The sequence below is a fragment of the Anopheles bellator genome, chromosome 2, assembly GCF_943735745.2.
Source record: "Anopheles bellator chromosome 2, idAnoBellAS_SP24_06.2, whole genome shotgun sequence".
Taxonomy (NCBI): Eukaryota; Metazoa; Arthropoda; class Insecta; order Diptera; family Culicidae; genus Anopheles; species Anopheles bellator.
The window spans coordinates 77,178,607-77,206,027 of record NC_071286.1 but is presented as its reverse complement, the minus strand read 5'-3'; the positions used below and the strand labels follow the sequence as shown (position 1 = coordinate 77,206,027).

The window sequence follows — 27,421 nt, the reverse complement described above, 5'->3', positions numbered from 1 at the left end:
GGACCAACGTCCCTTTTTCCACGATTCGCAATGTCAGTTATGATCAGTAATGTAGCAATATAATTCAAATGGGTATAACTGTTACTTCCACTCCACTGTAACTATACTTACTCCTGTCGTCTCGTTGGCTTGACGGCAAAATTACACTCGCAGAATGTAAAATCTTCCTCGAGCATCATCTTTTCCAACTGATTTTTCGGACAAATGCCTTTCTTCATCTTCGGAGGGGTTACGTATTCTTGATTCGTCCTCTGACGGCTGATGCCACAAATATTGACCTAATTGCCTGTAGCACAAACATTCACAAGAATTCCGAATGATTGATGTAACTAATCCAACGTGCGAGCGACAACAAGGACACTTTATCACAGTGTGCAACGCGGCAATTAATGCCTCAGGTGGTTTGTCAACAGTCACTTTTGCTTTCACATGCTCCACTTTCCACGCAAAGACCAGGAGTCACCTCACGTCCGGCCATTTAGGACTCCGGTGCCAAACTGTCAAGTCCGAAATCTTTGGCACCATCCAGATGCCATTGACGCCTTTTGGTTCGCACCTCGTTGGCCACACGCCATCGTCCCCCCGCTCGTCGGTAGCGTGTTGATGGCCGGTTGACGTGAGGAAAACTAATTCAACATTGCCGCGCGCATAAAAAAGCGAGCAAAAACGAGTCAAAATAAATAAAATATCCTTCTCGCGCAAAAAGTGAAGCTCCAACGGAAAGAAAAAGTAAACGAAATCACAAATAATAAAGCAGTGCCTGCGTGGCGAAGGAATGGATGGAGAAAAAAGGGCCCCCTGCGCGGGGATGGAGGCCTCAAGTAGAATCAATTCCAAGTCGACCGAACGATAGCTAGCTCCCCGGTTCCTGTTGGTCCCGCTGGTACGAGCCGTGGCGCCTTAGCCGACGACACGAACGCCACGAACTACCAACATTCAATTTCAAGTTCTACTCGATCTGATAATCTGCCCCCGAAAACGGTGCAGTCTTTCGAGTTTGTTTCTGTTTAATGCCACACCATCCGTTGTAACACGGACGCTTGCTGTTTGTCTTGCCGAAGCTTCGTCAATGGCCCAGGCCCAGGGGGGGTGGTAAAGATAGCTAAAGCATGTAGCATGGGGCAGTCAAGGGCAAGAACCTACAGACGGTACGGGACTACCAACGGCATAAACAAGACATAAATTCACGCTAGTCACTGTAGCTGTGAAGAATTGGAGTTAGTTAAGCTACAGCACGTTGCGCTTCGAAATATTTGGTTACGGTCACGGTTTCGGTGTGGTGCTGGATCCGTAGCGTTCTAGCCGCCCAGGCTGATTTATGACAGTTTGACACAATAAAGCCGAACATCCTCCGAATGGTAGTGATTTGATGAAGGTCAAGATTGGCCCCCATCGGTACCGCCGTTCAACCCAAACGGGGGGCATCTTTGGCAACTCGTGGCACTGACCTCTGGGAAACGTTCAATCGCACTTGACTTCTGTAAAGTCGTTTGTTATAACAACTCAAGGGCTTAATTCATTGTCAAATACAAAGACTTCGATTGAATTAGGCAATAAATTCAAGTCACCAAGATCACAAGGCTTTCGGGATTAACAAACTTAGCGGTGTCGTTTCTTTTATTTCTTTTTTCACAAATAATTTGAAAAAATGTTGAAGGAAAACCAAAACTGTTGCGACGTGCCACTGTGATAGTATCAGGGAGTCAGGTCGAAGATCGACAATTTCCCCCCAAATATCCCCAGATCTAAAACGTGGTCCGTTCCAATTCAATCACGAACGATTAGATTCTTGGGATAAGATGTTTCACTCACGATCGAGGGCATGGCCCCAAGGGTGACTAAAAGCCAACTCTTCTCAGAATCAACCGCAGCTCGAAAAAACGGAGTCATCAGGACGTGACCCAATAAACACAATTCCCTTCTGTATGGTGTCAAAAAATGGCACTCTTCATTATCTATGACGTGGCCGAAAGTCATTCCATCTTCAGCACCTTTTTCTGATTCGAACTACAAAACGAACTGGTAGCACTTTGCTGCTAAGTTTCTTGGCAGTGAAAAGTTTTCTTTATGACCTCCTGACACGAATCACCAACGAAGCGAAGACCAAGTTTTAGCGACTTCGTCCTCTACGCTCCTGTTGAATATACGGGCAGAGCAAAAAAGCCCAGAGCATAGTGACCCCTTCCTGACACCTCTGCCAACGGGCGAACGGAACCTTGCGGTGTCAATAGGAAATTTGAGCCACCAGTTTACATTCCATTCCTGACGGCACGCGAAGTTAATGGGCCTTTCAATTTCACGCTCGTCGGTTGTGATGGCTGCGGCATTGGTCGGCCTTACGCAGCCACAAGCCTCCCCGAAAGCTCCCGTAAACAAAAGCTCCACAATGTCGACAATACCACAGCGAGTCGACATTCGATTGTAACGTCACACGACGAAGCCCGCGTGCTTTGGCGGTCAATGCCCAACTTCGTAACCCTTTAACCTTTCGGCGGCAGAAAGTTATCACCTGTACTCAATCTTTGGTCCTAGGTACTCCACCGGCAGCACCTCCACATCGTACAGTTGCTTGAGCTTGGACTTTCGGAACCGCCCTCTTCTGCGGCGTCCCCCATTCGCTCCACCGGTCGTCGTCAGTCCCGTCGGGTCACCGTTGAGATCGTCCTGATCCGGACGAATCAGCTGATCGCCGGAAGGGAAAATCGATGGTAAGCTTGCAGTCCGTTCGGAGAGTCCGTTGAAGCCGTCGTTATTGAATCCATTGCCGTCGTCCCTAACAAAACAGAAAGGGAAATCGTTTGCATGTTCTGTATTCTCCATCTTCGAACCGTTTGTCCACTAAAAGTAAGACATTTTTTATATAGTTTCCTGAGTACGCGTCCCGAAAACGAGTTCCGGTTGGGGTATATTTTTATAATCACCAACCGTGGTCGTCCAACCAACTTGTTGCTAGTCACCAGCCAGCTCCGCCACGAGCCAGCACCGTCGCCGATGAGTCTTCCGACGACAAGTGGGCCGAACCGCAGACGACGCATACATCTCACTTTATTGCCATTACCATACCCATAACATATCCGCACATTTAACGACACCCACTGAGTCCGTCCAATGCCACGAAATATCGACAAAATATGTATCGGATCGGCGGGTAGTGAATCCGCAAACAGTACCGCAAAGCTGGCTCGTGGCTCGGAGGACGACTGTCTGCTCTGCTTACCACCAAACTTTACGCATATCACCGCATACATGGTCTCTGGAGGTCACACGAGCAGCATATTTGCATATTTTGCACTGCACTGGAGAGGGAAAGTATTTTTGCACAATGTCGACGGTCTGCAATAAGCTCGAAGGTGACGTCCAGGATTTACTCGTCAAACGCGCGACCGGCAAGTCTTTGCGCCATTTCCCCACCAGTCGAGCATGATTTATGGCGTGGGGCTCGCGTGATGGTACCTCGAACGCGGGTTCCTACAGTAAAACGGGGATCATGTCATACGGATTGCATACTTATTGCACTCGTCGAACACATTGTTTTCGTTATAAAACAAACGCTTAAGCACCAGCACCGGTGAATAAACACAATCGTGTGTGAGGTCCTTCGTAAATAAGAGAGACACATCAAGATCACAACGTTCAGGGCAATCGTGCGAATGCACTTTCTGCATCTCAATGGCAGAACGCTGGTGCCAGAATCCTTGTACCACACCCGATGCACTCGCGCAAATTTGAAGCAACTGCAACGCGATGTTGGCGCTCACGGATTGCCGCTGATAGGCGTGGCATGTTTTAGGTCAATGCTCCTCCGTTCGGGTTTGAGTTGCTAGACCTTAATAATATCCAACAGAGCTATCAATATCAAGGGCGCCTCCGTTGTGGCCTCATATCGTTCTTCTTTTCGATGGATTGATCAAGGTTGGTGATAAACTGTAAATGATTCATTTTTCCTTAACTTTGTACCAGGTACAAATAGTAAAATTTCTTTTTAGCTTTACAGCATATTTCCTCACCAAATCTTTTTAAAGCGTTGAATACTGATCGAATCATTTCTTAACGTTTTTTGCTGAGTCAATAGAAAACAATACATTTTCCACATTGGCCTATAGCGCACAAAATAAGTGCCGACACGTTGCATCACTGCGAATAACTGTCTAACAAACTTGTTTGTGGTGCCAGACCTATGCCAGAAGAAAGTTTAGTGACAGGAGAGATGTAAAATGTGGAGCTTTTGCTAGATAAATGCCACGAATGGTACTCGCAGTCCCGGACACTTACCCTTGGCCAACTGTTTTGCGAACGCCAGCGTAGGCTGTCAACCATCCGGCCACCTTCAGCGAATCCTGGCCACTCTGCTTCTGAACCTCCCGCCCAAGCAGCTGGTCTATCGTACCCCAGAAACTGTTGGCGTTCATCTTGCGTTATCACACTTCCAGTTACACTTCCAGCAAAACTTGAGCACTTTTTCCGTCTAGAACTCTCTTACATGGTAATCACATGCATTGTCAAGATCGTTGTACTTTATTTGTATTTGTGGCACAAGAGTCGTACAATGACTCAGAACGAGCATTGGCACTAAGAACCAACACCTTTCGACGCACGCGATAGACGCCATCAATAAATCATTGATAATTATTTTCCCGTTCGTTCACATTCCATTACGGATTGAATGATGATGGATTATTGAAATGTTTTCATCAAAATTAGATGGCCACCCACTCTCGGAGGGAACGACGATAAACGGCACGGTGGTCCATTGCTGCCGCAGGATGGAGACAGTGACCGCACTCAGTCCTTTAATCTTCGTATGGAAATCAGCAAATGCCCAATCAAACATTCAAACAACACCATGATTGATGCGAAATTCTTTTTTACAACACACGCGTCTGGCTTAAGGAATTCTTCAAAAAGTGCCGTAACCGTGCAATGTGAATCCGGTTCTTGGCTAGCGCTTACGCGTCACACTTCACCGATTCACGCTGCTACCCAAACTGACGCTCCAATTGATCCGAACAATCGTGTCGGTATCGCCGGGCGGAAAAGCCCAACCGCCCGTCCTTGCCCGCCCTTGCCGGAGCGGTCGGTAGGCCACATTTCCACTCGCAGACGGCGGAGCACACCAAACCTCATGGTCTCACGGTTCCGTGTAGCTGGCGAAAAAGGATGAAAACAGCACGAACCGCTGCGCCAGGAAGTTCCGATTGGGTGGAATGGGCACCCCATCCGTTCGAGCTTTCCCAGACAGTGCCTCACACATCCGAGCCAGTAACCGAAACCGAACCGATTCAGGTGAACGGTGTGTGAGATGGTACAGAGAGTGTCTGTCAGGTGAAGCGATCGGCTTCAGGGAGGGCTAAGGTTGCTAGTATACGACACCCATAACGTACGCCTTTCATTTTTGATAGCAACAAACACGAAGCCGTGCGAAGGTGCTTCCGAAGGTGCCGTTTCGGTGTGACTCTGCCCATCGAACTGTCTCTCCTTGAAGCAGGTTTCACAAACAATTCAAACAAAATATTTATAACAGTTATGGCCCCTCACGAGGGACCCTTAAAAAAGAATAACAAGACAGTAAATTAAACTGAAAGTAGCGCACCAAGATGCAGTTGTAGGTCAGAGCTGCAAAGCTAGTTCTACAAAAAGACTCCAAGCAAGAATAGTTGGACAATAATGAAATTTTGTCTCTCAGTAAATTACAGCAAGCAACAAAGCGCTGTTACCAAAGCATAAGGCATCGGATTAGGGTGCTTCCCGACTAGGAACGCTCGGCCGGATGGTCCCTTCGCTAGCCCTAATCAAGCTGTCAGTTTGGAGGCGTCCCACTTTCTGGCTACCTTCCTGAATATCATTCACCGACCCCACCCGTTTGCCCCCGAAATGTCGTGTTAGCGTTAGGATGTTGCGGGTGGCGAAAAGGACTCCCAGCACCGCCACGGACCCACAACAAATTGCCGCTAGCGTCACGCAATCAAATTACTTCGGAAAAGCGCGGTTGCTCCATTTACTGGCGGCCACCGACGTTAAACCAAAGACAGCAGTAATCGACCTCACCCCGACAAGGGTCTTGCGGTGTTGGTAGACTGTTCCGCTAAGCGCGCGGAAGTGGCCACCCGAAGGACGGAAATGAAAAATAACTCATACTCACGCATAGATGACACTTGGCCGTTCCCACCACCGCTGGTCGGTGGTGTCAATGTCATCTTTCTGAAATTGAAAAACGCGGAACATCGGCGTTGGGTGGAAGTGGAACTTGGTTTAATAAACTGAAAACTGTTTCCCCCTCGGGTGGGATCTTACCGGCGAGCCTTCGGCCATTTTGAACTTTTCCGTTGTTCCGTTGCACGTTCCACAGCGCCCCGACTGAATCGGAACGATGGCTGAACGAATTACAAGGCGTAAATTTGTTTCCCGCTTCGCACGTCGACTCCGATTTGACGTTTATGAGGCTGCGCCCGAGTGGGAAATTTATTTTTATCACCCAATGTTTACTACGACCGTTGCCCGGTCGGTCGGCTGAACCCCATTAGTCGGCAGCCTACTTAGCCAGGCCGCTGATGTATGGTTATCCTTCGCCTACTCCACCTGGTTGGCATGCGACCGAACACTCCCTCGCTCGACGGTTCCGCCAGTCCGCGGGCCCTTCGCTCAAATTAAGCGATCTCATTTGCAATGCCAATCGGCACACGGCGAGACAGCAGCAGCTCGGCCAAACGGACACATTTTTTATTGAATGCACGCGGTCAACAGTACGGTTTATGGTCATTTAATTGGCGTGAGCCAAGCCCCTGTGGCCGGCAGCATGCCATCCGACCGCCACGAATATACCAACGCGACAAAAAGTGTCTGAATCCTGAGGCATTCAATTGCTGAGAGGTGATTTGTCATCCCGAAGTTGATAGAATCCCGGCCCGATGTCAAACTGATGGCAACGGCCAGCGATTTAGAGCATTTCATTTGCTTCCAGGACCGGCGAAGATTTACGTCGCGAATGCTGGTAAGCCTGATCTAACTCGATATTCCGTGTTGAGTAACATCGGCTATCCGGCTCTTAATCGCGAACATCAACCGGGTGCTTTTGAAGGCTCCCTGACACGAGATGCCTGTGCTCTGATTACAAGCCTCATGATGAACTCTTCAAAACCGTGCTTGTCCGGCCTATCCGGTCCTATCTTTGTACCTCGGATCCAGCAGCCCGATCGGAGAGGCAAGTAGAATCGATTGTGGAAACCCTGCCCGTGCCACTACCGCGAGGCAGCGGAATGTTGCCCATCAAGCGGGCGCGCAAGGGGCGAGCCACCGTGGGCCGATGTAGAAAGGCGGCAGTAACCTTGATTCAGTTAGTGCCGCTTATTTACCCGTATTCGCCCGTACTGCTTCCGTCCAAAAGTCCTCAGCCGCGACCACCGTATAGTGCGGTTCAACGTAATGTTTGAATTTTAAAAACAATTGAGCGAGTTTCTACTATTAAAAAAATAACAGGAACTCTAGAAAGCTCAATACTAGAAATAGGAGCACAAGCGCGCTCCAATACTTGACTGGTTCTTGGGTCGGTTCCTTGGCGTCGGATGGCGCGTGGTGACAAAAAAAAAGCTGATTCCTTCGCCACCATTCTTGGCGCCCGGCACAGCACTAACGCAGTGCAAACAAGTGAGAACCCCATGAATCTGGATCCCCATGTGTCGATGTTCGTGCCCCGTAAATGGCCCGCAATGCCTTACCGCCCATTCTTCTCGCGGAAATGCTCCGCATAGCCAAAGCATACCGGTAATACAGCATACAAGTTCTGGCGTACGCAGCGCAGCGAGCTTAGCCGACAGGCGAGAACGAGCCGGACAACAAGTGCGCAGGACAAAGAGGGACATACAGAGAGACCATACCCCGTGCTCTGGACAATGGTCGAACCACCCCGGGCAAAACTAGTTTTGATCGTGCGATCATGTCCAAATGCGCGGTTCCACAACTCTCCGAACCACCGCACGGGACCCCAAGTGGCGAACTCCACCATATCCCGGTTCGCCCCGCTCGGATCGGTAATTGGTAATAGATGACTCCCAAACCACACACCCGCGCCTCGCCACCAGTAGTCCTTGCAAAGGTGGACCGGTACGTATCTGGACTACGTGCCGGGGAGTGGTGCATTAGGTAATCTACTGATTAAACAATCGGTCCATTTTATCCTCCCCTGCGGTCGTGTCTTTTACTGAATCTGCATAAGGAAACTAGATTCTGGACAGTTCTGCGACACCTTCGTCATACGGGGGGAACTTGAGCAATAAAGGCGCCCATGTACGTCATACGAAGCGAATGCCCGGTTGGTCTCAGCCGTTGAAGCGAACGTAAAATGAAAGAAAGAAATATCAAGTACCACATGACCTTCTGAGCTTATATTTGAATTCTTGGCTGCCAACGATATGCCATCAACGGAAATCCTAAACTGCTTCCGCGAACCTTCGTGTGGAATCGACCGGAACTCCAACGGAAAGCCACCGCCTATCGGGCCGACGACCTAGAGGTCTGAGCGTCGACTATCGGACGCACCACTGTGACCTTCCGTCAAGGCGGCATCACTTGACGTGGACAGACTCGTTGAAAGATGTCGAAATTTTCCAATCAGTGAGAAATCACCCCCGTGCGATGAGCACCGGCTGACGGATGTCCCACAATGGATGTCGTATAAAAACAATCGTTCACCAAATTTTCCGATCAATCGGAGATCATTCGTTCAGTCGTAACTTAGTGATTGGTGCTGCCTGGTAAACGTGCCAAATTCGATAAACAAAATGAAGGTGATGAAAACTATTGCAATTGCTCCGAGCTTATGCTGATAACATGTTCTCTCTTGCGTAGACTTTGGTGGCGGTGCTTTCTGCGGTCATACTTGCCGGTGGCCAACAGCTAGTCGATCCCTACGATGGTTTACTGCAGTGGCAATCCCCGCTCGGCCCGGGACTCCTGAATCCATACGCCGTTCCGCACCCACTTCAGCAGTTCGTTCCTTCGCAGCCACCATTCCTGGGCGGTCGACAGCTGCCACCGGTACCGGTGCCATTCCCAGCCCAGTACCCCGTGGCAGGACAATTTCCAGCAAGCTATCCGCTACCTCTACCCGTGCCACAGCAACCTCTGCCGGTTCCACCGTTCACCAACTTCCAGCCCCCGATGCAGGTCGTGCGTCACGGACTTCCATACTCGGACGCAGCCGCAGTGTCCTACTCGTCCTTGGGCTACGGCAACAACGCCCAGGTAGCGCCTGCAGCCGTCAACGGACAAGTGCGTCTGCCCTCAGTCACACTCCAAGCCCCACCGACCGTTAATGTGGCAACCCAAGCGCAACCTGCCGGTGTTAGCAGTACCGTCGGAGTGCCAGTCCCCGCTACCGGTGTCCCATCGGTGGTGAAAGATATCGCATCCTTCGGCAGCGGAACGGACAAATCTGGACCCGTGGCCCGGTATGAAGCGATCAACGCCGGATCGGTCCATGTGGCACCTTTGCCGGGCCATACGGTCGATCAGAAGCTAATCGCACCGGGCACGACCGAACAGAAGCTGTGACCCGCCAGCAGGCGATTCTGGTCAGTCAACACTTAAGTCATTAAACACTATAATAAATCGGTTCACCGTTCCATGCTGATTGTATTAGCTTTCACTTTCAAATTATGGTCTCAAGAGTGGTCACTAATTACAGAAATATGGCTCGTTGCGGGCAATTACTGCAACACAATTAGCAGACGATCGATCGATCCTTAGCTGAGAGCATTCTTGGTTGGTGTACACTTGAAACTAGTTTGAGGTCCATCTTCGTAGCAGATCTTCGGCGGAAGCTTTTGTTTCCCCCAACAAAACGCCCGACTCTTCTTGACGCAGTCATTTATATTCCCATTCCGTGGCCTATAATTATCGGTTCCGCCCCATCGCCCGTTCAGGACCTTGATATAGTTGTTAATTGCTTGCCACTTAATGCTGATGAAACGTGCCGCCGCTGTTTCATCATGGCTGATAGGCTCCTTCGCGCCATGTTCGACAACTTTACGGCCGGACAAGAAACTGTTTTATGTCTCCTAACGCCTTCATCGCTTCGTAGAAACCGCCTTACGACCGACTGGAACTCGCAGCAATCCGAACCCGGAGGCGTCCGCTGATTCGCAAGGCTTGATTTTCCGTAAATATAATATTTAATTTTGTCACCAATAAAGTGCACGAAAACCGAAAGTAAAACATTCCATCACATCCACCAGGATTCGGCTGGAGGTATGCAAATGTTGGCCACCCTTCGTGCCGAACGCCCCGAAAACTTGGCCGCCTTCCTGGGGCGGGCTTCTAGCCACGCAATCGACTGCACCATAAATACGCCCGTTGCTCTTTAACTCCCACAAACACAGGCTCCCAAAGTCAGGCCGGTCCAGTCCGGTCCAGTCGCCCATTTCCTTGTGCTCTACTTCAGGTTGATCGGAGTGTTTGCATCGATCAACATTAGTTTCTCTCGCCAGTTCGATTCGATCAGATTACAACGCCGCGACCATCGGGAACGCACCGATCTGTGGGCAAGGAGCGGGTGACCGGCCGGTTGAAGTGCCGGTTACTACTCCTGCGGCAGAAAAACATACACCGCGCGGACCGATCCCGCAGTACGGCACGCGAGTTCGGGAGATATTATGAAATGGTTCGCCGCCGCTACACCTTGCGACCTATTAGCATGGACTGCGATCGAATCGGTGGAGCAAGTAGACAGTCGACATTCTCACGACGCCACCGGGCCACAGCAATTTAGACTTCTGGTGGCGCAATATGGCGGAAATGCAAAAATTCTCCTCAACCCCGGGTTGGTTGGCCGGGAGAGTTGTGTTCAAGGGATATGCTGGGCGTGATACCAACTGTCGATCGATCGTTCGGTGATCGTATGGAGTTAGTTGGAGATTTCAAATGCATCAGAAGGGCGTTGTTGCTCTATTAAAGCTTTTCATCAACTCACGTTGTAATTTCTCAAGAAATGCTTAACCCTCTACTGATTTGGGGCAACAATCGTTAGACTTAGCCCGACACCCGCAGGAAACGCCGGAGCATTTGCTAATTTAATTGCACCATCCAACCGACCACCGGCCAAACGGTAGACACGTTTCGTACTTCTCCGGTCTGCTTTCCGTCGGTCGGTAATTGGGAATGGACCCACCAAAAGTGAACTCATTAAAAGCCCCGCCTGAAACCGGCCCCGGGTCTCGTACGGTCCGCGTGGCCAACAACGGCACGGCGTTACGGGTGACAAACTTTGGCGCGTACTTCTGAGGCAAACACGCGGCCCCCGCGGAAAGCGAAACTCGATCTCGGCGGTCCGCTACTAGACCTCGCTCGGAATAAAAGCGAAAGCGGCCACGACGCCAACGACAACGACTCGGTACGATCGTCAAGATCAATGTCATATACCACGATCGGTTCGGTTGGTGGTTGTGCCGGGGCGCCCAGGTTTGTTTTTATCGTCCGCGCGTTGGCCCGAAGCAGGAACCTGCTGTGCTTGACTTCGGGCCAACTGCATTGCTTCAACCGTTTTTTGCCCACAAACCTGGTGTATCGGAGACGCCTAACGGTCACAGGTATTTTAAGGCGAGCGTTTTAAGAGGATTTTATTCAGGCAGGCTCGTTGCTTGTTGGCTGAAATTTGTCCGAATGAGTAATTATGAAATTTATTACATCGCTATTTGGATTACTCAAAGGTATTTCAATCCTCCCGTTGAGCCGCTACACGAACAGAGCAGCGACTACAACACCCTTCCATCGTGCAATGTGCTTTTATACTGTCCTTCGGGAGATCGTGAAACAGAGAGGTCTGTTGGAGTCGAATAATTTCAATCCTGGGTAGACGTATCTCGGTTGCTACCAGACGCGCCCTAAGAAATGCAGAAAACGAGGTGTGTTCTAAAAGCATCGCGAAATTCGAATTTCCGCGGGGTACGTAGTTCGGCCATTTTGAGTAATCAGTCAATTTTTGACAGCTGTTTTGCATGGATCATCGTCGATTTTTGTCTCTTCCAAAAAATGGATAAAGATTCTTTTATCAAATTTTGTGTGAAAAACGAAATTAAGAGCACGGACGCATTCGAAATGTTGACCGTGGCCTATGATGAAACTATTATGACCCAAAGCAGCGCTTATCGGTGGTTTAAAACTTTCTCAGAGAGTTGAGAAGATGTGAACGTCGAAAAGCCAAGCATGGTCGAATGTGAACAGTTTTGCTTACAGTTTTCTTCGATTGCAGGGTCGTGGTACATCATGAGTTGTTGCCAAAGGATAGAACGGTCGATAAATAATATTTACTGCAAGTTATGCGCAATTTGTCCGAAGCAATCCGTCCGGATTTGTGGGAAACCCAGAATTGGTTGTCACGCCCCTGCTCACACATCGTTCTTTCTGCGTGAATTACCGACTCGTCGTCAATTACTTTTGACGACAAAAATCAACCAAAACACGACCCAGCAAAACAGTTGTCAAAAATTGACTAATTAATGAAAATGGTTGAACTTTTCACCATAAGTCACTGACACGTGTAGCAAAAAATCGTAAATCGGGAATGTCGCGATACATTTCGAACACACCTCGTACGTTAAGTGTCGGATTGCCGGAGCAGATTGCTAGGAGTTCTTGAGATGATTTAATCAACGATTGGACCGATTGTCAATTCAAACCGTCAAGCAATCAAGAATACAGTTCCACCTGCAATTGAATGGCACTATCTGTGGCCGGAAGATATAAAGAAAAAAACTGGCCCATCGCTGAACAGCTGAAATGGAACCTTACATCACGCTGGCAAAGCGGCCGTTAGACTGAGAACCCGAACCGATACAGGCCTACGATGGGAGCCCTTAATTAATGCTAATAATTATTGTAATCTAATTCTAATTCTCCTGCTGCAGTGAACCTCGCGGATCGAACCGGTCCTAAAATGGTGCCGCATCTCGAATGAACTGTAGATTCCGCGCCGGGCAGGGATGGTTGGCTGATGAAACAGAACACCGCTCTTGAGCGATACCCAGGAGGACCCCCACTGGGGAACCGTGTGCTGTGAGGTGTAATTTATTCCGAACCCCTTACATATGCACTTGGCCCGCTGGAACATGGGAGCGTTGGGGTTGGTAAACGGAAATCTTCTGCCCAACGGTGGCACTCCACCAACCAGGGAGCCTGATATAAATAGACGACACTGCGGTCCAGCCCTCATCAGATTCTGATCTGCAGTGTCAAACGGAACAAGTGAAAATCTCAATCCGACAGCCGATTCCTCAGCTCTGTAAGCCGGTGTCACCGCAGTAATGAAGGTAAGTGTACCCGTAGCGGCAAGGATTACTAGGTACCCAGCGCCATCAGGATAACGATCTCTGTCACCGCTCCGCAGTGTTTCGTTGCCCTTGTGCTCGCAGCCACGGTGCTGGTCGCCGAAGGAGGACTCATCCCGTGGGTGCTTCCGCCCGGCCTCGCAATCGCTGCACCGGCCGGCCTTGCCCTTCCCGGAGCGACCGTAATCCAGTCCAATCCGCCGCCGACCGTACTTGCCCTGGCCCCGGCCCCGATTACGCTCGATGTTTCCGGTGCGCCGGCCCTAGTCTTGGCCCCGGCTCCGGCCGCTCCAGCCGTTGTTGCTCTCGCTCCTGCCCCGGCGGCCACAGCCGTTTCTGCTACTCGTGGTGCCGTCCACGTTGCGCCCCTACCCGGACATTCCGTTTCGCAGACCCAGCTCAATCTAGCCCCGGCCCCTGGAACCGAGTAACGCCACCCGAACCCGAACAGCTTACGCCAAAGGCTGGTGCGTACCGCGAAGATCTGTCGGCTTAGTCGCCCATTTGTGACAGACCTCCGGATGGTGCCGGCTCCCGTTTAAACCTCTGCCAATCCGCTACTCCGATGTATCTGACCGATACGCACAAATAAATGCAAGCTCGAAAGCCAAACCAGACTCGCCCAAGATGAGTTTCATTCCTCCATCGGGAGGTCCCACTGAACGCTTCTTGAGAGTTTCCAACTTCTGGCCGAATTTTCCACAAACTACACATTAGTGTCGCCGATAGCGAGAGCCGCCTCTCATTTTGCAACCATCGAAACGCGCTTTGCGGGTCAAGTTTAGCCATCGTAACTTTCACCCCTGACTGCACCGAAGGTGGAGCTCTGCCGAATCTCGCGGACGCTACACTTTTTATGATCCACAACTTCATTCACCGGCGCGTCGTTACGCAATGAGCATACTACGCAAGCGTGCGGCCATGGCGCGTGAGGTGACCCGTGAGCTTTTTGGAAGTTTCTTCGTTATAAAATGTGATCACCAGCGGCCCGGCTCGACCAGATTGTCCACAGCCCGCCATCCGAACGATTCACAGTGCCACATCACGCCACCGAACACCGTAACCACTATGCAGGTAAACCGAATCGAACGAGCCTGGCGCAGGAATCAGGAGCTAATCGCTTAACGCCTCTCATCCGCAGACACTCTGGATCCTGTGGGCCACTTTAGTAACGATCGGTGCGATTGAAGCATCCGCACTGTTCACTCCCTATGTGCCGGTCCATCCCTTAGACGAAGGATACTTTCCACGGCCCAAGCACTTCGGCGTGCAGACGGAGCACCCGTACGTGAGGTTTCCCGAAGAACACCGTTTTGTGGTACCCCGGGGGTATTTGGCACCGTGGCAAGGACACGTTGAGCAGCAGCTACTCGTGCCGAAGGGCCAATACGTGAGCTTCGTCGCTGGACCAAGCTCGCTGGTGGCCTACGTGCCCGTCCGAGCAGGATCGCAGGGTCCCTGGGCCGTACCGAATGTGTTCATCAACGGGCAGGGCTACAGCACGAACCACTACATCGCACCATCGGTGATGAAGAAGTACCTGGTGCAGGACCCTCGGTGATCGACGTGTGAGTGACGTTCAGTGTCGAAAGCAAACGAGCGCCTTCCGGTGCGCCTGGCCAGTGTCTGTGGTTTGAGTAACGAATAAAGCTATTTATTGCGAAGTATCTGTCCGGCTACGCTCAGCCTCAGAACGTTCCCGGTGGTGCCTCAAAGTTGTACTGAAACTGTGACACCGAGTGTCCCGGAAGTGGTGCGATGTGTATGGAGCCCCGTGTGGCCATGATCGCTGTGGCGCCGGGATACGAGGCAAGGTGTGCGGCTACGACGGGAACGATCGGTACCGGAGCGGTCAGCTTCTCGGCCTGCGAGATTTCATGCCACGGTCCCAACGGGTACGCGTAGGGCCATCCTTCAAGCGACAGGGTGTGATAGGACGCTTCGCTAGCGATGAGGATCGCCAGCGCCACCAACAGAGATCTGTGGGAGATCTTCAGCAAAAAGATGGCCGAACAGTGTGTGGTGATTAGTGGCGAAAGTGGCTTCACTGACCCCCGGAACCCTCACGGCTACTCACTGTCATCGCGAGTTCGGCTGACCTGCTGCAGGAAGTGAACAAAAATAACAATTCTACGTTCTTGGGCAGGGCTTTTTATACCCCGACATTGGGGTTGTTCTAGTTTCAATCGCGGCCAACACCTACATCGTGCGACCTCGAAAACCAGAACTTGTGACTTTGTAGAATAGGTTGGAGTGATTTTTTCCTGTTCCAGGATATCAACTCCACCCAGCCGGGGCAGTTTGCTAATGCACCGTCGTGCAGGACGCATTCAGCCCAGGGGTTTCTACAGAACCAACTGGCTGACATTGGCCGGCGCTTAGTTACAGCCGCGCTTATCCCGGCTCTAGAACTGTGCGTGACACATGCACTAGACAGCCCTTGCTGTGATCTAGATCCGGCTTCAATCACTAGATTCGTGTGGCTGCTCGTAGAGACCCGCCTCCAGTAATTTTACGAGTGCATCAGAACCGCAACCCAAGAGTTGCTTTCGCTGTCGTTGACCCGACTGGTAGGGCTATTACTCAGCACCATTGGCCCACACGGTTTTCACACCTTTGCCATAACGGGGATTTCTCCAGCGGCAGCTGCTGACAGTGATATGATTTAGAACCGATCGGCGAAAGCGAGAACGCGAACGCCAGACTCATTCAAGTTCTCTGTCTCTGGATGCATATTGCCGATTGCAAGCGCCCCACGTAAAACCAGTAGACTGTGGAGGAGATCGAGCAGGACTATGGAACTCGTTGCCGGTAGCGTAGCAGAATGAATCACTACGCCACGAAATTCCCTTGTTAAGAAATTTACTGAAAGAAATAGACGATCTTTAATCAAGACAGTCTGGTTGAAGACACAAGAAGGATTCTGTGCCACAAACCGCGCTTATATTTTCTGTGCAAATTGTTGGGTAATGTTCCTCTAAACGGTTTTCAGTTTCCGCTTTCGTTTGATCCATGTGTTGAAACGCTGAGAACAATCATCAACAAAATTTGGAAAGCCACGGAGAAGGACTCACAAGACATTGGTCGTTGCTATTTTAGCTTATGAGATGCCAAACGATGAAGATGAGCATTGGCAAAAATAACAAAGCAATGTAGCAAACACTTTAGTGAAACGGTATAAAAAAGTATTTTCTATGCGTGTCATCTGATGTGGTTATATTGCAGACTATCAGGTCCAAAATTCGTTTAAAATCCTTCCAAAATGTCCAGGAAGAGGTTTGTGCCTGAAAATAACGTTTGGCGGGGATCATAGCTTTTCAGCTACCTGCTGAAGAAAACTGCTACCGAAAACTGCATCAAATGCTTACCGAAGCTTGCTTTCGGAAGATCGCAGTGCTTTAAGCAGTTTAAAAAATTTAAATATGCTGATTTTGACTTAACAAGAGCATCGGAGGAATCCAAAAACGTTTGAGGAAAGTGACACACAAAAGCAACAATAACTGGCGGATCTTCTATTTTTTTCCAACACGCCATATCGCCACGTTTTAAGGCCCTGGAAAAGATCCAGAAAGAGGGAAAGATGAACTGAACGTAAGGCAGCAGGAAAACCAAAAAATGAATTATGAACTTCTGCAGGTCAGATGCAAAAGAAATTCATTTCTCTATCAGATCAGATGATTGGAGATGAAAAGTGGATGGATAAAGTGGAGTGGATAAAAAACCGTGAAAACTGCAAGCTTTGACTGCAAATCCAGATCGATTTGGCAAATTTGGAGAAAACCTAAGAACAAATCGATACTGACAAAAAATGATCAATTTGAACCATGCATAAAAAACCACGATAATGGGCCAGATATAAGGTAGTAGGTATGCAGCAACTCGAGGATAATCATGTCAGGGTTTAGGACCAGACCCACCACGATGCCCAGATCAGTCAACAGACTGAGCACTCCAGAGACGAAACCACTTTCTGCGACGTTGCTCCCCAAAAATGGAAACCCCTTTTTGTATGAGAAATGTGCAACGAATTTTATTGATTCATCTTTTTCGACGCTCGGCGGCTTCCAAAGTGTTGCAATCGAAACAAACACCACACTGGACCGAAACAGCGGCGGGATAGCGTAATTTCGACTGACAGCGATAGACGAGACAGATGAGGCCAGCGGGCGCTTCCCTTTGCGGGGAACTCGCCTGCCGGAGCGAAGGGACTAGACGTGGCGCACGGCTCAGATGGTTCCCGGGGCCGGGGCCAGGTTCAGCTGCTGCTGGGACACGACATGTCCGGGCAGGGGCGCAACGTGCACGGCACCACGGGTAGCGGTCACGGAGGTGGCACCGGGCACCACTCCGGCGTTGTGCGCCACGGACGCAGCCGGTGCGTGCGGAGCAGCCAGGATGGCGGCGTGCGGGGCATGCCCAATGAAGGCGGCGTGCGGGCCGTACGCCGGGATGGCCGCGTGGTGGTGCAGGGCTGGCAGGGCAGCGTGGACGGCGGCGTGCGAGATCGCTCCGTACGGGTGGGCCAACACGTTCGACTGGATCACGGTCGGTGCCACCGCCAGATGGCCGTAGGGCCAGCCGCCATAGGGCAGGAGTCCGGCTTCCGAAACGACGGCCAGGGCCAAGATGACTGCAGCTACCATGCACTGCCCGGGGGAGAGCACAAAAAAACGGTCAAACAACCCGAACCGTTCCCGGCGGGATCTTCCACGTCACGGTCGCCACGTACCTTCATGATTGGGTTTTTGGTGTTTGGGAGCGCCTCGGTTACTTTGGAGCGATCGAATTAATTATGATACCGAACCCGGGCGGGTGCCGCCGTTTTTATACCAAAGTGGGCCTTCTAACGCCCGGCCACCGAGAACCGAGAGCCGGGCGCAACCTCGGTACCGTTGCAGCGCAGGTCAGTGCAACGGTGGGCGCCCCCACCACCCAAGCGGCCACGGCCGGGCAAGTTTTTCCTATATACTTCAAGATTCTTTCACTTTGCTCGCTGGCGTGCAAAGACACTATTGCTGCCGACGGCGCTGCATGTGCAACGACGTCGGCGGGCAAGATGCAGTTGCAGTTAGAATGCACTCGGTGGAGGGGACTCCACATGCGGCTCGGGTGCCGATGTGTGTAAACGGGGTCCACCACATAGCCTCCGCATGATTGAGCTTGGCCCGAAAAAAATGGATCACTGAACTTGAAAACTCCAGCAACCCTTTTGCTTGGTCGTTCGCTTCCTCCATAACGCCGACGCCATCAGAGGGCCACTCTGGAGCTATGTACTGGCCCCGCTCAGCTTACCAGTCTTCGACCCTACGCGGCAGGACCAATGGAATGCGCCCAGCGCGCGGCTCGCGTTGGGAGTGTAGTAATACCTCCGGTCTGGTGGACTAACCGTGGCGCTCCACTCACCGCGCTGCTGTTGTGTTTTTGCCTCGGAATCTCCACTTCACCCATGGGACACCTTGTTCTGGCACCCCGACGTTCGAGGAACGTCCCGGGTGAGCCGGGGGTATAAAAACCTTTCGCGCCATTTGGAGAGCTATCACAATCCTTTCAAACGTCCAATCGAACGGTGCTTTCGAAGTACTTTCAGCCCAAAACGCTCCCACAGCCATGAAGGTAAGCGGATCGAGCCTTGGGATGGGCACCGGGAGCCCAGACTGAACCGCGCCCTTCTTCTTTGCAGTCCGCCGCCGTTGTTGCCGTTGTGCTGGCCCTGGCCGTCGTCTCGGAAGCCGGAGTCCTGCCGTGGGGCTGGCCTTACGCTGGTCTGCCGGCGGCCGTTCCGGTAGCCTCGTGGCCACCGGCCGCGATCCACGCCGCCTACCCCGCTTACGCTCCGCATGCTGCCTTCCTGGGTGCCCCGCACGCTGCGTACCTGGCCGCTCCCCATGTCGCACCGGTTGCCGCCCATCATGCCGGAGTTGTGCCCGGAGCCACCTCCGTGACCGCTACCCGTGGTGCCGTCCATGTGGCTCCCCTGCCGGGACACGCCGTCTCGCAGCAGCAGCTGAACCTGGCGCCGGCCCCGGGAACCATCTAGGCGTGGTGCCGACCGCCCGCCCCGCTCCCGAGCCCGCAACCAAATCCCACTGGAACACCGTACCGCCATTCGTGCAATATGCTGAACAAGTGATAACATACTCATTAGCTGCTAAGTAGTCGTTCGCCTGCGATCCGTTTTCGTTTGTATTGCTGCAAGAACTCGAATAAAATCTCAAATGCGTGCATGTATGAGCATTTTACAAAAAAAAAATCGATTTTCCCTTTCGTTCTCTCGAGTTTCCGAGCGATGAATGATGAGCTGGCAGCATTCGTTGGTTTCGTCTGTTCTTAAAAGGGGACCACTTCCCTTGAGGTTATTTGTAGAAGTTTTACAGTACGAAGAGGATAACTGTTCCAAGTAATCCTGTAAAATATTTTCAACATTGCCAAAACAGCGTGAAAACAGTGACGTAAAAATCCATCAATATTAATTAACTAATAATTAAGTAATTGTGGGTAAATAAGGTAAGTTAAAATCCTCATTGGTAAGGTAAAAACAGTTAACATAATTTCACGGTTGTTTCTTTTAATTTTATTGCCGTTCTGTTGATGTACTGCCTTGTGCAATGTGTTCTCAACTTTTGTTTTGTTCGTGTAGTTTCTTAATTTTCCATTTTTTGTTTTGAGTCTAATAACTTGGTATTATGTTGTTTCGATTTCCGTTGTTATATGTTACATCAACAAATCATTTTTTCGTTTGAAAACAAGCGTTTTGTTTGAATTTAGCTCTTTCCAACATTTCTATTTGGTAATCAGTCATATTGCGTATTCAGACATTCGGATTTGGATGGGTTGATGCGAAATGGAAAATATGTTTGGTATGCCATCACTGATTTATTTTAAAACGTAATTTACACATGTTGAGAAATGCTTCACAACCGTCCTGTACAGTAACAACAGATTCGCGCGCTCGTTGGTCCAATCAGTTTGAAAGATTTCCGGTTCCATTGTGCCTCAGTTTACCACCAGTACTTCGATGGGTACGCCTTGCCGTAGCCGTAGCCCCAGCCATCGCCATATCCGTAGCCACCATAGCCGTAGCCGCTGCCATATCCGTATCGGTCGTAGCTCCACAGCTTGTCCCCATACCAGGCTGGGCCTGCGTACGACACCACCTTACTGGCTACTGGCCAGCTGTTGTAGGCCGCCGGGTACGAGTACGACTTAGCAGACCACGGAAGCACCGACTTGCCATACACTCCGTAGGCCGGGTATGCGACCGACGAAGTCACTGGCCAGGCCGAGGCGTAGCCACCCGCCACAACGCCACCGGCGTAGGATACTTCAGCGACGGCCAGCAACACCAGAGCAACGGAGGCAATGAAGACCTGTAACGAGAGTTGTTAATTACCCGGTTTAGAACCTTAAATAAGATCCTGGCCCAAACTTACCTTCATGGTAGAAATGGATTTGGATGGTTTCGTTTCGAAACGATTGTACTGCAGACAACGCTAGCTGGAAACTGATGCCATACCGAAATTCGGTTCGCCTATTTATACTAAGTGCCTTGTCCAAAAACTTCACATTTGACTTCTTCAGAACGCCAATTCTGCGAATGTCCGCCGTTTAAGTGAATGGCTGTGGGGTGGATTATGAGTGAAATGACCCAAAAGTAGAATGCCGCCGAATTTGCTGCCGGCAAGGACGGATGCAACAGTGCATGAAGGACGACGGAGCGAATCCGATTCAAAATGGGTCAACTCTCCCGTGGAACTGAACGTGCTCGAAACGAATTCGTCTTCCGGTCACGGTGAGAACGGTTAGGAGCCTATCGTACCGATAGGCAGTAGTGTCTTCGTTCGGTGCCTTTCGAAAGTACAAACGAGCCAATAAATTAAAACGTTAACGCACACGATGAACCTACTATCGTTCATTGTGCTAATCTGAGCCATTAATAACGTGAATCAATAGCTTCTGGCTTTTTTTCTGACCATTCACTATATTTCGATGAAAAGGTTTCGGCCAGCAAGTGAAACCTCAAAAAGGGTTCAATTCGATGAAGAAAAATTACAACGACATGTGCAGAGAACAGAATGATAAAATATGTAATGATAAACATAACGCATGTATGCCACTTGCAGTTGGAATGGTAGGGAGGAAGCAACAATATCTGCTGTCGTAATTTCATTTAAGTTTTGTGTTGAAATGACTTCCTGTCTAACAGTAAATCGTGGAATTAACAAAAAATAAAATTAGAAAAATCGAATTTCTCTGAGTAAAATAGATGGCAACATTCCAATTTGAACATGTTCAATATCATTTTATTTATTGTTGATCATGCGTTACAATTCAAAATTTGTTGCTGTTATGAAAATTTGTAATGTTGAGTTTTTACGGGCGAGGTCGTTGGTTGTTGATTAGCAGAATAATAGCAGTAACACCTGGAAAATACGGTCCTCATTCGAGTTTGTAATTTATTGTTTGACCAAATATTTCATCAAAACGGAAGCTTTTCAGATGCGTTTGGGACCATTTTTGGGACCTATTTAATCTCTGAAAGTCTTCCAAGAATAACAATTGCTTTTGAACAGCAACTTCTGCATTTCATTAATGCTTTTTTAAAATCGCGGCTGTCCTTTAAGTGCCCACGGGAATTATGTCACCAAAGAAATAACAATCGTTCATAAATTGGTTGTGCTGTGGCAAACCTTTCGCCATAAAAGTTCAGAAGTTCCAAGTTCCACAACATTTATTGCGACCTCTTGGCTTAAGAAAGACAAAAATTTACTAATGTAATTCCTACAAAAATTCCGACAAAAATTGACTAATGTCATGTCATAATCATTCCGCAGCCGCCATGGGAAGAGTCCTGTGAGGATCTGTATAGATTACGCAATCCGTTCCCCAATAATAGAAATCGATGGTTTTGTTTACAAAATTGTCATTTATTCGTGTAAATAACAACTATTTACAGCAAATGTACAATCAGCTGAGATAAGCGTGAACAAACAAAAAGAAACAAGAGTATATCCTTCCTTTGCAAAACACACTCCGCTCGGTCGAGCCCGCCTCTGCTGTTGTGGCCAGTCGGGCTCCCCCTGTTCTCGTCGCTCCTTCACACGATCACACACTCCACGTTTGGTCCATTTCCGGTTCCTTCGTTAGCCACCAGTTTCAGTGCGGTGTTTTCAGCGCTTACAGAGTTCCGGGGGCCGGAGCCAGGTTCAGCTGCTTCTGCGAGACGGCGTGTCCCGGCAGAGGGGCAACATGGACGGCACCGCGGGTGGCGGTGACCGAGGTGGCTCCGGGGACGACTCCGGCGTGGTGAGCGACCGAGGCGAGCGGGGCGTGGGGAGCGGCCAGCAGAGCGGCATGAGGGGCGGCGTAAGCAGCGATGGCGGCCGGGTAAGCACCATGGGCGGCGTACGGGAAGGCGGCAGCGTGGGCGTAAGGATACCCGGCGTGGGCGTACGGCCAGGCCGGAGCGTTCGCCTGGACAACGGTGGCTCCGTATCCGTACGGGTATCCGGCGTAAGGATATCCGGCCTCGGCGGCGACGGCCAGCACGACAATGGCAACGGCGGCAACGATGCACTGTAGGAGGGGAATGCAAGGGGAACGAAACGAACGGTTAGCTAACTGCCCTGCAGACGTCCCGAGGGACTCCGGGACCACGTCGTACCTTCATGGTTAAGGTTGGGTTGGTTGTTGTTTGGTTAGCTGGAGGAGCTGTGGAGCTTTTAGAACGTTTGGATCGCTTCTGCTGTGTTCCGAACCGCGGGCAGATCCTTTTATACCGAGCCGGCCGCGATCCAGCCACTCGCCCGTGGTTCCTTGCGAACTTGGGCCACCCGATCGCGGATCGACCCGTCCCCTTCACCCACGCCACGCCACCACTGGGCCGAACCAATCGAAGTAATTGCCCCAGCCCAGATCGGTGCCCGGGCGCCGTTTCACATTGTTTTTGTCATACCTCCATTTCGAGTGCACCCACGAGCCACCCAAAGTGCATCGGAATGCACTGAGTGGACCAGACCCGAACCCCGACGGTCCGAGCTGAGAAGGGGGGCAAATCGCAAATCGCGTTTATCGTCTTGCGGTTCCAGCCTTGCAACAAAAAAAATAAAATAATTGAACTAAGGCAACCCTGGGTGGAAGGGGCGCCAGATCGGCATACCGATCGGTGCCGATCGGCCACGATATGCTTCCCCGTCCGAACCTGGGCCGCGAATGGGGCGCGCGTACACGTCAGGGTCCGAAGACTTCGAAGGTCACGCCCGGCGCTGGACTAGCTAAACCGGAGCCGGCCACTTTGTGGTGCGTGAAAAATCATTCGACTCACTTCACCGCCGGAAATGGCTGTCAGAATTTCCACAAAAAGAAACGGCAGGCAAGAACGTCGAACGTGCGCAAATTGAGCGTGAAAAGTGAAAGCTTCTACTTAGACCATCCCTTGATCAGGTAGAATCTTTGTGTTCTTTTTCGAATCGTTCGAATGTCCCGATGTCCCAGTCCCTTACGCAACACCGTCACGCCCGGATACTTTGTATCGGGTTGTGGAATAATTCTAGAAACTCCAGCAGCGTCGATTACGGAACACCCATCTCAAGGCCGCTCCATTCCATTTGTGTCGCCCGGCCAGTTACTGGCCACGCGAAAGGTTCTAAGGCTCAAGTTCAACCGCCAGAACGCGACCCACCTGCGGACCGGCCCTCGGGTTCTGCCGTGGAACCAGGTGTTACGTACGAACCACTACGGCAGAAAGGTGTCTATTACAAAACCTCATACGTGACGTGGAACAATCCTGCCCACGGCACGGGGGGAATTATGAAGGAACACCCTAGCGGCACCGTGAACTAGTTTCCTGCAAAACACCGCCCAGTCCGAGTCGACCGGGAGTCCACCCCACGTCCACGATCACTTTCGCGGCGCGGAGATACTCACCCGCGCCAGATGAGGTTAATGGGCGGGAGATATAAAGTTTAATTACCCACCCGCCAGTAAATATGTCACGTTCGATAATTGCGTTAATTAGTCAAAGTGGTACCGTCGGGTGTGCACATGGGCAGGCATTCCTTCAGAGTGGGCCGTCCCAAACGAAAGCGCAAGCCGTACGGTTTCAGATGCCCGGCTTCGAGGCTTCGATTCTCGTCAGAACTTGATCGACGCGAGGCGGTTGCTCCAATGTACTGCGACCCCAGGTAGCTCAATTAACCTGAAGCCCATTCTTGGTCTAAAGCACTCTTTTTTGGAGAAAAGATCTCGTTTGGGATAATTTTCCAATTGGTGCGACCTCTGGTGGTGCCGATCGAACGAATCGAAGCAAGTCACCGAGAAAAGGCGACCATTTTCATCTAGCCCTGAAAATGATCTATTGATTTATCGCTCAATCTACTCCATGATTGCCTGCTGGCCGCCTATTGTCGTAAATTGCCATTTTTCAAAGTGGCACTTTCCTCGAGTCTCGATCAGTTCGTTGCTGGAAACTATCCACGCTATTCTTTCGTTTAACTACATAATGGCCGCTCATAGCATCGATTCGATCGATGTCGTTGCAGCGTTCGTTCCTCTGTCGCCAACTGCCATGTGTGGTACGTACGCCATGCAAACGATATATGCTAATTGTTGTCTCCCATCAGAGCTCACCACAGCTGGGGCCCGCCGGTACAGCAGAATCCTGGAAGTGGCCAGAGCGGCAGAAAAACACGAAACCAGCCTACCTTAGCTATCTGCCCTGCCTTGGCCTAGCTGCCAGCAGCTGCCCACCGGGCCCCACAAGGAGGTTCTGTGGGAAAGTGCACTATGACGGAGGCAGTTCCTGACAGACCCATTTAAATGAGCTCCACCAGGCATTAATCGCCCCGCAAACCCGATCGCCATTCGCCGGTAGTGATTATCAATCAATTAGAACCGATCGCGCGCGATCGACACTAACCAGTAGTTGCCCAGCCCTGGTCACTTTTTATCTGACAAATTTTCCCCACAAACAGCCGAGAGAAAATTATGGTTGGCCGCTCTGTACTTTCAGCTTTCTTCTACTGCTAATGGAGTCGCGGGTTCCTGGTTTGGCAGGTGGCCAACTATCCGACAGGGTACCTCTAACAGGCTAACAGATTGTTGTGGACTTCGGAACGTTCCGCTACGCTGAGCACGGTTCGCAATTTCATTTCATTGTCACTCGCCACTGGAAGTGGCACGTCGAGGCCGACCGGGCTGGCCGACCTGAACGCTTTATAAGTACACCTGTCATGAGCATGAGTCCGGACAGTAAAGAACAAGTGGTCGCTGCAGAAGAACACTCGTCAAGCAGTTCATCAAACTTATCGTTGATCCATCATGAAGGTATAAGCTGCGATGCAAAAGTAGCGAGCCCCTTAATTATGGGTCCAATAATCCTCGTCCAATCCGCAGACTGTTGCCGCTATTGTTGCCGTCGTGGCTGTGGCTGCCCTGGCCGAGGCAGGATACGTCGCCCCGTACGCAGGCCTTGCTGCCGCCCATCACTCCGGGGCGTACTACGACGATCACCACTATGCTGGAGCGCTCGGTTATGCCGCGTCGTACGCTGCTCCGTATGCCGCCTATCACCACAACCCTTCCGGCACCTACAGCTACTGGGGAAGCCATGGTCCGACGGTGGTTCAGGAAAACGCGGCTTCCTTGGCCCACCCCCTGGCCCATGGAGAGCACCTGTACTCGCCCTATGCAGCGCCGTACGGGCTCTATGGAGCGGCGAAGGCCACCGTAGTGCAGGCTAACGTTGCCGCTAATCCCTGGGGCTATCCGTCGGCCTACGGTGCGTACGGGCACGGATATGGATACGGATACGATAAGTACCTGACCGCAGTCCCGGCTACCAAGTATCTGTTGTAAGCTACCGAAAAGTGTTCTGGAAAATGATAATAAAAATCGGTAACGTTCCGTTGTGCAGTTTGGAAAATCAACTTGAAACTTGAAACTTGTGATCAATTTACCATTAGCTCACCGGCAGGTGACGGGAGCCTGTGACAACTTAATCTCCTCCCCGCGCTGCCATCGAATCTGAAATCTCAATTCCAGCAACCCACCTGGAATTGCGTTTCTCTGCATCTTCGTCCGAATCCTTTTAAGCGCAAGCCCGGGCGCTCGAAAAAAGCCCGTCAACCGTGGCGTGCAATCAAACGGTTTCACAACCGCACAGGGATAGCCAGAACGAAAGAGTCTGGACTTTCATTTGCATAAATCTGCTGCCGCAATAGCCACCCGGCCAGCTGTGACGCTAGCAGCGCGGTTCCACTCGGGCCTCGTCCCATTCGTCTAGAATCGAACCGTCGTTGATAAATGGTAATCAATCAACGACAGTTTTGCCACTGCCCTGCTACGGCTCCGGCCGACGCTAGTGTGCTGCACTTGACGTGAAACACACCCTTTCGATGTAATATGTTACTTTCCGCGGCACTGGAACCAGAGGGGCACACCGATGGTGACTAAGCGACCATTGCAGCGCGCCACGTACCCTTCGGTGCAGTACTGGAACCTAGCATGGCGCGGAAGACAACAAATTGCTGGCTCCACCAAACTGGCGGCATTCGAAAGATTAATGTTCCGATACTGGGCGCTATATCATATACACGCCTCGCGCCTCGGCCGGCAAATCGAATCGTTTCGTACGCGAGAAACGGTTCACGGGAGCTTTCGAGGGTGGCTTTCGACTCGAGTGGGTCCACTTGATCAGACAAAGAAATCGCACTGCGAGTGGTATGCAGAACTTCCGCAATTAGGATTACGATCAACAGAAGCATCAAAAGCAGCAAATACAGAGGTCGAACGAAGAGAAAGAAGCATTAAACCTTCAAATAGCTCCACGTGTAGACACTCGAACATGGATTATTTCAAACAAAAGAAACAAAATTTCGTTTGCAACTATTTAATTTGAATAGAAATCACAGATCCGCCACTAAGCTAAGTTAAGCCACAATCGACTTCTGGTTGACGAGATGTCCTGGCAGAGGAGCCACATGCACGGCCCCAGGGTTGGCAGCAACGTATTTGGCAGCATGGGCCACCGGAAGGTAGTTGTTGTATCCGTATCCGTATCCGTGTCCCAAACCGTATCCGTTTCCAAGACCGTATCCGCCATACACTCC

General features: G+C 50.9%; 10 protein-coding genes across 10 annotated transcripts in view; 5 read left to right on the top strand and 5 right to left on the bottom strand.

The window, feature by feature from the left end:
- Positions 1–4,409, bottom strand: part of LOC131208100 (uncharacterized) — an 11,572-nt gene extending 7,163 nt beyond the window's left edge. The window contains exons 1-3 of the mRNA XM_058200746.1: positions 4,273–4,409; positions 2,510–2,773; positions 2,131–2,134 (exon numbers count right to left, since the gene is read on the bottom strand). Of these exons, the coding sequence (XP_058056729.1) occupies positions 2,131–2,134; positions 2,510–2,773; positions 4,273–4,409 (405 nt within the window). The remainder of the gene's footprint in view (positions 1–2,130; positions 2,135–2,509; positions 2,774–4,272) is intronic.
- Positions 4,410–8,774: 4,365 nt separating this feature from the next.
- Positions 8,775–9,546, top strand: LOC131208098 (uncharacterized). Its single transcript, XM_058200745.1, has 2 exons — positions 8,775–8,780; positions 8,842–9,546. The coding sequence occupies exons 1-2, from the start codon at positions 8,775–8,777 to the stop codon at positions 9,544–9,546; spliced, it is 711 nt and encodes a 236-aa protein (XP_058056728.1).
- Positions 9,547–13,175: 3,629 nt separating this feature from the next.
- On the top strand, positions 13,176–13,933 carry LOC131210069 (adult cuticle protein 1-like). The gene is made up of 2 exons (XM_058203264.1): positions 13,176–13,298; positions 13,376–13,933. The coding sequence occupies exons 1-2, from the start codon at positions 13,293–13,295 to the stop codon at positions 13,745–13,747; spliced, it is 378 nt and encodes a 125-aa protein (XP_058059247.1). The 5' UTR covers positions 13,176–13,292; the 3' UTR covers positions 13,748–13,933.
- A 402-nt stretch (positions 13,934–14,335) lies between these two features.
- Positions 14,336–14,877, top strand: LOC131211165 (uncharacterized). Its single transcript, XM_058204538.1, has 2 exons — positions 14,336–14,390; positions 14,458–14,877. The coding sequence occupies exons 1-2, from the start codon at positions 14,385–14,387 to the stop codon at positions 14,875–14,877; spliced, it is 426 nt and encodes a 141-aa protein (XP_058060521.1). The 5' UTR covers positions 14,336–14,384.
- Positions 14,878–14,952: 75 nt separating this feature from the next.
- On the bottom strand, positions 14,953–15,422 carry LOC131211097 (uncharacterized). The gene is made up of 2 exons (XM_058204451.1): positions 15,394–15,422; positions 14,953–15,307 (listed from the first exon to the last, which is right to left on the bottom strand). Exons 1-2 carry the CDS (start codon positions 15,397–15,399, stop codon positions 15,005–15,007), a joined length of 309 nt encoding a protein of 102 aa, XP_058060434.1. The 5' UTR covers positions 15,400–15,422; the 3' UTR covers positions 14,953–15,004.
- Positions 15,423–17,327: 1,905 nt separating this feature from the next.
- Positions 17,328–18,157, bottom strand: LOC131209696 (adult cuticle protein 1-like). Its single transcript, XM_058202819.1, has 2 exons — positions 18,046–18,157; positions 17,328–17,962 (listed from the first exon to the last, which is right to left on the bottom strand). Exons 1-2 carry the CDS (start codon positions 18,049–18,051, stop codon positions 17,543–17,545), a joined length of 426 nt encoding a protein of 141 aa, XP_058058802.1. The 5' UTR covers positions 18,052–18,157; the 3' UTR covers positions 17,328–17,542.
- A 709-nt stretch (positions 18,158–18,866) lies between these two features.
- LOC131209219 (adult cuticle protein 1-like) lies at positions 18,867–19,544 on the top strand. Its single transcript, XM_058202228.1, has 2 exons — positions 18,867–18,929; positions 18,997–19,544. The coding sequence occupies exons 1-2, from the start codon at positions 18,924–18,926 to the stop codon at positions 19,351–19,353; spliced, it is 363 nt and encodes a 120-aa protein (XP_058058211.1). The 5' UTR covers positions 18,867–18,923; the 3' UTR covers positions 19,354–19,544.
- A 770-nt stretch (positions 19,545–20,314) lies between these two features.
- LOC131210944 (prismalin-14-like) lies at positions 20,315–20,806 on the bottom strand. The gene is made up of 2 exons (XM_058204270.1): positions 20,747–20,806; positions 20,315–20,683 (listed from the first exon to the last, which is right to left on the bottom strand). The coding sequence occupies exons 1-2, from the start codon at positions 20,750–20,752 to the stop codon at positions 20,315–20,317; spliced, it is 375 nt and encodes a 124-aa protein (XP_058060253.1). The 5' UTR covers positions 20,753–20,806.
- Positions 20,807–22,219: 1,413 nt separating this feature from the next.
- On the bottom strand, positions 22,220–23,060 carry LOC131209036 (adult cuticle protein 1-like). Its single transcript, XM_058202007.1, has 2 exons — positions 22,978–23,060; positions 22,220–22,889 (listed from the first exon to the last, which is right to left on the bottom strand). Exons 1-2 carry the CDS (start codon positions 22,981–22,983, stop codon positions 22,491–22,493), a joined length of 405 nt encoding a protein of 134 aa, XP_058057990.1. The 5' UTR covers positions 22,984–23,060; the 3' UTR covers positions 22,220–22,490.
- Positions 23,061–25,495: 2,435 nt separating this feature from the next.
- On the top strand, positions 25,496–26,231 carry LOC131210479 (homeotic protein deformed-like). Its single transcript, XM_058203737.1, has 2 exons — positions 25,496–25,637; positions 25,707–26,231. Exons 1-2 carry the CDS (start codon positions 25,632–25,634, stop codon positions 26,166–26,168), a joined length of 468 nt encoding a protein of 155 aa, XP_058059720.1. The 5' UTR covers positions 25,496–25,631; the 3' UTR covers positions 26,169–26,231.
- The last annotated feature ends 1,190 nt before the right edge of the window (positions 26,232–27,421 follow it).